This window comes from Elgaria multicarinata, chromosome 3 (assembly GCF_023053635.1).
Source record: "Elgaria multicarinata webbii isolate HBS135686 ecotype San Diego chromosome 3, rElgMul1.1.pri, whole genome shotgun sequence".
Taxonomy (NCBI): Eukaryota; Metazoa; Chordata; class Lepidosauria; order Squamata; family Anguidae; genus Elgaria; species Elgaria multicarinata.
The window spans coordinates 64,176,875-64,188,898 of NC_086173.1; the positions used below are offsets into that span (position 1 = coordinate 64,176,875).

The following is a 12,024-nucleotide window of genomic DNA, read 5'->3' on the forward strand; positions in this document are numbered from 1 at the left end:
TGTAATATAACAATAAAGCCAAGAAAAGACCATATGTTGCACCTATTGATTTTTCTAAGGATGCTTCCAGACAAGGCTTTTATCATGCAATCATCCTGTCTCATTCACAAAATTTTATGGCGAACCAGTCATCGTCCACTTGTAACCCTCCTGTGTTTTCCCACTGCTTCTTCCATCCTTTTTCTTTCCACAAATCAGAAAAAAAGGATTACCTGTACAATGTCTTTTGATTGGTAACACTAGGAGCCCTCTGTCTGGAAGCGCCCTAACTCAAATGGTTTTTAAAGATGGAAACAAATGCTTTTTTAAAAAGTTCTGAGTAACTTTCATTATCGTCTTTGAATCACCAAAATTATAGCTTATGCTTTCTTCCACTACCAAAAGAAGAACTGCTCTAACCAGATGCAAAATTCTATGCAACACAAGAGAAAAGAATGAACTTCATTAAGATTCCATTACCTTTACTACTATATGTTATGGATACTGCGGTTCTTCTCAGTAGCAATCTCCCAGAGAAATCTCTGGATCTCTTTCCTGCAATCCTGAAACAGGTATAGCCTGGAAAGTCAATAAGGTGGAAGCATCCCATCCAAGGAACAAACCAATTAGAGAAAGGGACCACACAGTTGGGGAAGTAGAGAGAACCTTGCTTAGATCTTCATGAGAATTCTTCAGAAGCTGGAGAGCAGCCTGGAGGTCACACACACCTTGATTCTTTGATAATTTAGGACTTGTGAATTATCTACTGATAAAACATAGAATTTTTATTTTGAATTTTCACTGAGGACTGCTCAATACTAGAGTTGTTGCTGACTGCAAGCTCCATTTTTTTTTTAACTGGAGGGTCAGATTGGTCACCAAGATCAGCGCCTACAACTATAATGTCTGGAATAACAGTAATCATAATAGAAGAGATTGGCCAGAGACACAGCGGGTGTTCTGGTACCAACCGCAGTTGACACCAGATCAGCAACAAGTCTAGCCCTTATTACATTATTATTTCTTACGATGATTATTGCCACTGGCAAATGAAACACAGTTATCAACTCCAATAATGACAGCCTCAATAACAGTGCTCTGTGAACCAAGTGCCATATGAATATAAATCAAAGAGAGAATATAATATAGAATGAGATTCAGTCTTTCAAGCTTTTCTTCAGGTGAGTTTAGCATGCATAATGTACCTGCTTCCATCTAAGGACTGTAGGGAATTCCAGCACCTGCAGAGAAGACAGCAACAGTCAGCTGTTAAAAGGATAGCCTTGCAGCACCTAAAAGCTAATAGATATATTTTGGCAGAAGCTTTTTAAAATCAACCAACTGTGTAAAAAATATTATCTAAGCTAATTATAGTTTTGTTTTTGTTTTTTTGATACTGACTATCTGAAAGAAAGATTATTTGGACTGATTAACATCTATTTTCCTGGGGGAATCCTTCACAGAGAGTTATATTTAATCATTTCCAGACAGCCCAGCAACAAGACAGAAGGAGGGTAGCATGCTCCTTCATTGACCTGGTTCTCCTGTAATGCTAACCCATAGTTTATTTAAAGCATGGTTTGTTGGCCTACCCAGGGTTTGCCTAGCAGATGATTAAACAAATTATGGTATGTTTTCTCAGTCTCTGGGTTGGTTGTTTTCCTCCTTTACCACTCTACTCCAACTTCTCTGTATCCCAACTTCCTTTTTAGCACTGCAGTACTGGTATCTAAAGAGGTTGGGTTTTGCCTGCTGTCTCAATAGCTTGGCAAAGGAACCCATGAACAACCCATGATTCTGGTTTGCAGGTAGTGTCAACCCAGGGTTTAAACAATCCACAGTTCAGAATCCCAGTGGAATTATTTGCATGTAATGACAGTAAATCATGGGATAATTAGCCCAAGATTTGTCGCAGAATGTGCCAGGTGTGTACTGCAGCCTATTTGAATATTCAACTCCTGATCAGGGCAATCGGGGGGTAGCTATGTGATGTCTGAAGCTGGACAGTATAGGCTAATTGTGGGTTAAACAATCCTCAATAAAACTAACTACTAATTGTAGGTTAACTGTGGGTTATTTAACCCACAATTAATCTATAGTGTCTGGGTTTGGACATCACATAGCTACCTCCAATCAGCAAGATCAGGGGTTAAACAGGTTCTCTTTGTGATTTGTTCATGGCTAACAATCCATAGTTAACTGATAGTCTGGGGTTTGAACATAACCCACAATTCAACAAACCATGGTTAATTAAACTATGATTTGTTGTTACATGTAAACCAGTTCATTCTGTGTTGAAACCAGGAAAACACAGCCTGTGTCTTGTCCATAGACCACTTTGGGATAGGGAAAAGGTAGACTTCATGAACTGTGAAACACTGATGCCCTCAACTTTGACAAAAGAGAGATGATGGATTTTGTAAGTGAATGCCCCAAAAAAGAAAAACAAGTAGAAACAGTTTGCTTGGCCAGAAAGGCGGTGCCAAGCAATCCACGAAGGAACTGCCTGGAAATGAATGACTGCTTTCTACATCAAGATCTCTTATGAGCTATGGGTAGCTTAAACCATCCTCCCGAGAAAACAGAGACAAAATAGAGAGAACTCAGTATTTGATTGTAAAAGCCTCTTTGAGCAAATACAGTGTAGAACAGATTAGATTCACAGCAAGAACCCTGGCCCTGGCCCTTACATCCAGTTGGCTTTTTTACCCACAGTCTTTCTCTAACTAGTTCATTTTGCTATTCTATATTACTCCTTTAATATATTTGTAGAGTACTGTTATATGCTGTCTTTTTCATTCAGTTTATCTGCCGAAACTGCCATGTCAGAGGAAGTACTGCTGTTCTTATTTTTTCATGCAGCGTGAGGAACAGATAGAGCCTCTTGAAGAAGAGAATCCTGTTCACCTGTAACTCATGTTCTTTAAAATGATCTCTGTCCATTCTGAACCCTTCCCCCAGACCTCCACTGCCACATGTTCCCTTCTAGCTCACAAAACTAGTTCAAATAAATTCCCATGGAACTAGGGTGCAATCCTATGCCTATTTAGACAGAAAAAGGTCCTATCACTCCAGCATGGCTGGCTGGGGCATGCTGGGAGTTGCAGGTCTTTTTTTCTGTCTTAACATGCATAGGATTGCAATCTTAGGTGATTGGAGCAGCTTTACCCCCTTCTCAAAGGTTCTTTGCAACTCTGTGAATGCTTGTTTGATTATAACTGTGGCTCACCATGCACAAACAGCTCCATGCTGAGGAGACCATTTTCAACAGTTCTCTACTAGAGAGAGGTTTCTGGAAGGCCTGGTTGCATGTGCATCTGTACCTATAGGTGGGAGAAGGGGAAAGACATCTGAAAGATGGCATCATTTACAAGTGAGTAAATCTCTCTCTCTCTCTCTCTCTCTCTCTCTCTCTCTCTCTGTAGAACAGAACCAGTCAGATGGCTAAAGTAGGGAGGGATTAGGAGCGAGGATGTTATTCCTGTCTCTGGGCAAAATTAGGGAGAGCTGACTACTAGGGCTTCTGGATTGTATATCCTAGTCCTGGGTTTATTTGGTCAGAACAGGAATCCAGGAATCCTGGATTCTTTCCCTAGCCCTCCTGCTTTCTGAATGAATGTGATTTCAAGGGCAGCATGTGTGAGCAATTCCTCAGTTTCACCTACAGTATAATGGAGCAATGTTAACCTGTCCGAGGAAGGGATTTCTGTGGAGCCTTGTTCAAACATAGTAATGGAGTACACCATTCACAAGTGGTGAGAAACATGAATGGCTTCACATGGAGGATATTATTTTTTCTTTCCCTAAAATTTTCCTAGATAAACCACCACTTAACTAAATAATAATAACAACAACAACATTCTGCTAGGCAGAATACAGTGTGGTATGTGTGTTGTTATCTTTTCCTGATGTTCCAGGACCGCTGTACTTCGTGACACACACCAAAAAATGGGGGAAATGCCATGTCCCTCTAACATAGACTAAAGAGAATATTTTGCTTGTGGGCAGCATTTAGAAGGCTGTTAAACTATGAGTACAACTCACTTGATATTGCACAGCTGTTTCTGGACATGTTTCATGGCTCTTTCTGGACACGCTTGGCTTTTTAGGTTATATAGCTGCTGGTACTTCCCAAATCTTTCTGGAGTCAACTTGCCTCAAAGAAATATGGTTAGTATTACACAGCCAATTCGGGCAGTCCTTACTGTAAGGGACGTGGCTGGCTGTATCTCACAGGATAATTCCTGCAGTTAATATAGCAAGACCTTCAAATGATATGTCATAGCAATTTCATCTGGAATGTGGCAGATGATGCATTAGAGTTGTTTTTTGAGACAAGGGACTCCTCAGCGCATTTATGGAGCATTTTTCATGTGAATACCACCACGGATCAGATATTATACTGTCTATAGATGTTTGAGCTTATGAGTGATGTCTAAGATTTGTTCTAAACGGATGTGATATACCCTATAGAAATTAAAAAACGCTAGCTCATAATCTCATAGAATATCACTCATACTTTTCTAGTAATGTAATTCCTTTTATTCTTCTTAATCCAGTAGTCTCATCTTGACCAAAAGTTTGGATAATATCAACCAAAACTTTCCCAAAGTGAGCCATCAGTAGATCTTTGAGTCATGTCACAAGACTTGATGCTATGGGACCTTAACTAAGCATCCCAAAGTGTTGCTGCTGCTTCAAACACAATAAATTAATTCAAAAGCACAAATCTAAAGTAATTTTTTAATTTAAAAAATCTATAATGTATAGTGTAAAACGTCTAGTAAATAGTGATACAGTTTATTGCATGTAAATACCATTTGGACAAATTTAGATCTGCAAATTACAACTCTGTGTACATGAGAATAATATCAGACAACATAGTGATATACTGGATTTTCATCCACATTAAACTTTCAGCTGACAAGGATATGTTTTATTTTACCTATACAAACGGATTTGTAATTTCTAAATTTAATGTTGATATTTACATACAATAACTTTGTTGAGTAGAAATGATATATAATATGATTGATGATGATTATTTTTTAAGTATTATTATATAGAAAAAATATATTCTGTAAGACTTTGTGCTAAAGTTCTGTAAGAATTTGTTTCTGTAAGGCTCATCAATCTAGTGAGGCTTCCATGAATAGAAAATGTGTGTGGGAGGGGGGCAATTTTCATTGATTTCCTAATACTCTTGTAGCCTCCTGTACTTCCTCAAATCTGCTCCAGAGGATTGGGGGATCCTCCAGAACAGCACTGTAGGAGAACTGAGGACTGTAAGAGAGGACTGTAAGAGAAAGGGGGAATATGCAAATGTCACCTCTTTCCTGTTCTTGGAAGCCTCTACTGGATCAAAGGGCCTGTCCTGAATGGGAGGACAGCATTGAATAAAACCCTATGAGGAGTACAATTTATATATATATATATATATATATATATATATATATATATATATATTTGTTAAGGCTTATTTTTTTTAATACGTTTTTCCTTGTTGCTTTAAACTGAGCTATTTACAGCTGAGCAAATCTGAACCACAGAAGACAGCTTCTGTTTTGGAGTATGTGAAAATAAATTTATCATGGTGTCAGCCCAGCCTGGTTGTTTTTGAGATTGATTTTGTGACATGAAAAGCAGTAAACACAAGTCCACTTGTGGTTGGATGTCTGCATAGCCGGACATTTGCCAATGTTCAGATTTTTCCATGGCCACATTTATACTAAATTATTGCCTTGTGTTTATTGCTCTTATAGGTCACAAGATCGCCCTCTGGAGTCATTGGTCTGAACCAATCCTTGGCTGATTTTGTGATTTGAAATGACCTGCTCCTAGAGGTGGCTGCCTAGATTTGTAGATAACACATACAGCCACCAAATCCTGCGAAGGAAGAAATATCAGAGATCTCAAATCAGCTCCAGGGCTGAAATTTCCTAAGTCCGATTCAAGGAGAGTGCAAGGCAGTGGTTAGAGCAGAGCTGAAGAAGTCTGCAGTTTTAGTATTCTATGAAACACAGAGTAGAGCCATTGTGGTGTAGTGGCTAAGGGGTTGGACTGGGAGTTGGGAGATCCGGGTTCTAGTCCCCACTCGGCCATGGAAGCTCACTGGGTGACTTTGGGCCAGTCACAGACTCTCTCAGCCCAACCTACCTCACAGAGTTGTTGTAAGGATAAAATGGAGCGGAGGAAGAGGATTATGTTTGCCGCCTTGGGTTCCTTGGAGGGAAAAAAGTGGGATATAAATGAAATAAATAAATACATCATAAATTCTTGCTCTGTATTGTAATCTCAGATTTTACTTCGAGTTCTGTCACAAAAGAGAGCAATGAATTACATTCAACATGCCAGCCGGCAGTGGTAGTGGCTGGTTGGTGTGCATCACTTGCTTCATAGGTTTGACATGATATTTCAGCACTTCAGAACAGGCTCTTCTTTTGACACAGCAAAGTCACTCTGACCTCTAACTTGGGAAATGGAGCTTCATTTCCCTCCCTGAGTATTCTTAAACCTTAAGGTGCTTTCCTCCTGTACTCGTGGAAGAGACGCATGATACAAAGAGACTCCATGGATGGCTTGCTGAGTTAGAGTGGGAGAAGGCAAAGCAAAAGCAGAGGGGGAGCACAGCAAAGGCATGCCATACACAGTCATGAGGATAGATGGTCTTTAAAGGGATCAGCAAGTACTGTCCCAACTGCTTTGGTGTGTTGTTGTAACAAAGCTTCCATACTGGTATGGCTGCTCTCCCTGTAGTTCCGCCCTTTGGCCTCCGCTCTTTCAGAGAAAGCAACCTGTGGCTCCCAGCATAGCACACATTGCTCCATTAGCGGACTTCATGTTTGGGGTATATTTGTGGCAAATGTCTCAGAGTGAGTCAAGTGATATTCAGCTCCAAATTAATAGCACCCATTGGCAAAAGGACTGTTCATGTGAAATGTTCTAAGAAAAGTTCTGCTGAGTTGAAGGTACTCCTATAAAACTAGGGTGACCGTATGGAAAGGAGGACAGGGCTCCTGTATCTTTAACAGTTGTATTGAAAAGGGAATTTCAGCAGGTGTCATATGTGTGCATGCAACCCCTGGTAAAATTCCCTCTTCATCCCAACAGTTAAAGCTACAGGAGCCCTGCCCTCTTTTGGATCTGGTCACTCTAGTATAGCTCCTGCAGCTTTAACTGTTGTGATGAAGAGGGAATTTTACCAGGTGCTGCTGAAATTCCCTTTTCAATACAACTGTTAAAGATACAGGAGCCCTATTCTCCTTTGCATATGGTCACCCTATATAAAACAGACTATCTTAACTTCATTTTCTGTCTCATTTGGGGGAGGAAAGCAACATGGCCACTGTCTTCTGCACCAGCTTCATCCATGCATTCATTGGGTATGGGCTGGATATCAACTTTGATGGGAGGATGGATGGAAGTACCCATAGTTCTATGCCTGTAGTAGAGTTGGCTTAATAGGTGCCTAGATAGCTGTCACTATAACCATATATCATATACCACTCCCTGCCAAATCCATGGGGTTTTGTTGTCTTATAAGGTTCTACTTACGTTACTGTACTGGTTTTCTGTCCCGTTCCAGACTATCACAGATGCAAGCCCCATGAAACGTTCTGCCTCAATGTTGGGCCACTCACGCTCCAAAGGCATGCGCTTGGAAGATTACTCGCTAGAAAGGGTAATCCCAGAGGAGAACCAGCGGCATCACCGGCGGCGGGAGCGGAGCCACCGGACGTCGGAGCGCTCACTCAGTCGATACACAGATGTGGACACAGGTCAGACTGCAGGACAGTTCCGCAGGGTTTACTTTGGAGTAAATCCCTAGAGGCAGGGTGTGGAACCTGTGGCCCTCCAGTTGTTAGACTAAACCCCCATCATCTTAACCATTGACCATGCTGGCTGGGACTGATGGAAGTTGGAGTCCAACAACATCTGGAGGGCCACAAGTTTCCAGGCCATGCCCTAGAGGTTAAGGATGCAGTCCTGTACTTACCGTAGAGTAGTTGTACCTTTGATGTTGGCACAACTCCTTAGAATTAATTACCAGTCAGTGGTCATATGCAAGGAAAGGTATCTTTAGCAATAATTGGGAGGCAATGTACACAATACAATTGCATATGAAAGTTTTCCCTTTCTCACACAGCAAAAGTCTTGTAGCACCTTAAAGACTAACAAATACGTTATGGCATAAGCTTCTGATACATCTGATGAAGTGAACTCTACTCCGCAAAAGTCTGTACCATATAATACATTTGTCAGTTGTTAAGATGCTACTGGACTTTTGCTATAGAACCTTTGGTTCTTTTTGAACCAAGCAAAAGAACTTGTGGAGGTTCTTTCTCACTAAGGGCGCAATCCTATGCATGTTCAGACTGAAAAAAGTCGTACAACTCCCAGCATGCCCCAGCCAGCCTGGAAGATCCAGGTCAAGCAGACTGGATGATTCAAAAGATAGAGGGAATCTATTATTCCCTACTAGGGAATGCTGGCGGAAAACCAGACAGTGGCAAAACACCTGCCAAATGAACGATGTGTAGTTATAAAGCATGCTGTGTAGCTACATTGCAAAACTGCAGTAATTTGGCTCCATCTTCTAAAGGTAATTGACCCCACCCAAGATTTGTGCAGTGACCTAAGGCATGTCTCAAGGAACATTATTCTCCCTGTCCTTGCAGGCCAGTCCTTTTCCCCAAAACTGTAGCTCAGATGGTGTGTGAGGATCCAAGAAGTAGTGTCTCATAAGCTGAGGGTCTACTGGAAACTAACCCAAATCCACCTATGAAGGAACTTCTGAGAGCCAAATGTCTGAGAGACATGATGCGGGTGATCCATTCATAGGCTTTTCCTCATCTTATTAAAATATAGATCGCAGCCACAGGTCCAAGGTGGCTGATTCGTATTGCAATTTAGCATGGTGGGGTACTGGGGGAACCCCTTTCTCTTGCACTGTTTTCCTGATTAAAGTCAGTCCTTAGAAACTGCTATTTGCCTCACAGGTCAAAATGCACGTATCATGCAGGTACCTTTTGTTTTAGGCAAATAGTAGCTTCAAGGGGACAATTTTAATCAGGAAAACTGCATGCGGTTTAAAAAAAGAAATCTCCCCCAGTGCCATACTCCAGATCTAAATTTCCACCTTCTCCCCACTCCAGTTGTACACTATTAACACTGGAAGTAACCGTAGATGTATCCTACGTCAGACTATAGTCTAGCCCTGAGTGGCCACTTGAGCCTTTGAGAAGGCAGGATAGAAAAGGAATATACTTCAGTTTCTGCATCCTGGGCCCATATTTTTTGACAAGCCAAGCCAAGTACAGTGTTGCCTGCATGAGCGCTATTCCCCCTGGTTGCTTACATGCTGGTGAAGGATGGTTGCACTAACAGGCTGTGACTTGGTATATTCAAAACATTTGTAACAAAAACATTCAAGCTTGCACTGCTTTCTTTCTTCTCAGGACTGGGGACGGACCTCAGTATGACCACGCAGTCGGGTGACCTACCTCCCAAAGAAAGAGACCAAGAGCGAGGCAGGCCAAAGGACCGGAAACACCATCATCACCACCACCATCATCACCACCACCACACGTCTTCTGACAAGGAGCGGTACTCACAAGAGAGGCACGAATATAGCCGGCCTCGCTCCAGAGATCGACGTTGGTCCCGCTCACCCAGTGAGGGCCGAGACCACATGCCTCACAGGCAGGTGGGTGTGGCTTTCCATTCCATGCTCCACCCCTAGGGACAGATACAGGTGCCTCAGGTACTGAGAAAGTCTCTGTTCCTAGGGAATCAAGCTCCAGTTACCCACTCAGTCAACAGTTTCTGGATTTCTATGATGGGAGTTTATAACTCTCTTTGGCCCGAATGGGATTTGCAGGTTCTGTCAATATGTTACCTGCACATGTTCGGATAGTCAAGTAAGGGGCAATTCACATTACTAATATGGTGCACTGAGAAGGTGGGATGAACATGCTTGCGAAGCAATTCGTAAGGTCCATCTAGCTCAGCATTTTGTCTTCAAATAGTAGCCAGCAGTTACTTCTGGAAGCTCACAAGGACAGTATGAAAATGGTTACCATCCTCTGTCATTTGTCACCAGCATCTGGTAATCGCAGTTACGTTTCCTCTGAACATGGGAGCCGAGCCAGCCCTACCATTAAGCAGAGTGAAGCGTCAGATGCTTAGGAGCAGGGAATGGAGGGTGACGTGTTGAAGGACAGATCAGTGTATGCCAAACAGCTGGCCTTGCACTCCCTAAGCCAGCCTGCTGCCTTGAGAAGCAGGGGAAGATGCAGTCGTTATCATCAGTGTTGAAATACGTTTCCACTGCTAATTCTGTCAGCTTCTCTACATGTAATGGGGGTGGAGGAGCATCATCTTCTCCTTTGCCTCAGACATCAAAATGCCTTGGACCAGCCCTGCATGGAGGTTGCATTTAGCTATCATGACTAATGGCTATTGACAGATGGATCCACCGTGAATTTGTCTAACCTTTGTCTTTCTCCACACCCATCATTTTAGAAGCTGCTATCACCCTCACTGTAGTCATTTTTTCTCCTAGACTAAAAAGCCCCAAACATTTCACCTTTTTTACCCATAGGAAACGTGCTTCAACACATTGGTTGTGTTAATTATCATTTTATGCACTTTCCCCAGCTCTATAACCTTTTTTTTTTTTTTACATAAGGACAACATAACTGTTCACAGTATTAGAAACAGGACCACGGATGCATCAGAAACTTATGCTATAATACATTTCAATACTTGTTTTATTTCTATTCCTTTTCTAATTATTCCTAACATTGGGCTTGCCCTTCTCACTGCCACTGCAAACTGATGCTTTCGGTGTGCTTTCAAGGTTTCTTTCTATAGTAGTCACACGACCAATATAAACTTCATCAGCATATATCTGCCGTTAATAACTTTGTACTCAATTACAATGAATATGACAAACAAGCTGTTGCCCATTCACCCACCCAGGAAAGGTCTGCTTGAACTCTTCACCATCTGGGTTTTGCCATCCTAAATCATAGAATCATAGAATAGCAGAGTTGGAAGGGGCCTACAAGGCCATCGAGTCCAACCCCCTGCTCAATGCAGGAATCCACCTTAAAGCATTCCTGACAGATGGTTGTCCAGCTGCCTCTTGAATGCCTCTAGTGTGGGAGAGCCCATGACCTCCCTAGGTAACTGGTTCCATTGTTGTACTGCTCTAACAGTACGACAATGGTACTTTGGTGTTGTCCACAAATTTGACCACCTCACTGTTCATCCCAGACCATGTGTAGGTACGTTAGTAACACTTGTCCCTTGTACTTATCCGTGGGTTACTTCCCTTCAAGGTGAAAACTGTCCATTTATTCCTTGTACTACTGGCTTCTTTTTTTACTCAGTTGTGATCCATAAAAGGATTTGTCAACTTATCCTATGAGTGGTGTATTTTTATTGCAGTCTTCATGGGGGACTTTCATCATAATCTTTTTTGTAAGTCCAAGTCTAAAGTCTCTCAGATCACCCCTATCTACATGTTTGGTGAGGCCAGACTTCTCTTCACACTGCTTCTTCCTTGACAAGGCCATTTATGTGATACGCTTAACAATTATGGCCTTAATAATGCTTTTTAATGTGATAGGATAGACTGACATCAGTATGATTCCCTGGATTCTGCCCTGATTATTTATTTAATTATTTATTTGATGCTACATTTTTTGCCTTCCAGTCCTCCAGTACATTTACGATGACGTTTTTCTCTTTGAACAAAAACAGAAAAATGTCTTCTTCACCGAATCAAGAGACCTATCTTCACAGTGACAAGTTGGCACTGTCTCCCCCCAAACCCCGAGGTTTTATTTACCGTGGTGGCATCAAGATTACCTGATGCCAAGGAGAGAGTGTGGGGTTTTCCGCGGTCATCCGGTACTGGAGCCGCTCCGCCCCCTTCCTCGTGAAGGTGACCAATCACCAGTTACCTTCCACCAGGGTCATCCCCCAGACTGGTTCTGGAGCGAGGTCAGATGGCGTTAGAGCCATACTAACCTCACT

General features: G+C 42.0%; 1 protein-coding gene across 1 annotated transcript in view; it reads left to right on the top strand.

Annotated features, from left to right (window-relative positions):
* The window catches only part of CACNA1A (calcium voltage-gated channel subunit alpha1 A), a 123,855-nt gene that overhangs the window by 97,526 nt on the left and 14,305 nt on the right, over positions 1 to 12,024 (top strand). Inside the window, exons 35-36 of the mRNA XM_063120511.1 lie at positions 7,565 to 7,757; positions 9,438 to 9,685. Of these exons, the coding sequence (XP_062976581.1) occupies positions 7,565 to 7,757; positions 9,438 to 9,685 (441 nt within the window). The remainder of the gene's footprint in view (positions 1 to 7,564; positions 7,758 to 9,437; positions 9,686 to 12,024) is intronic.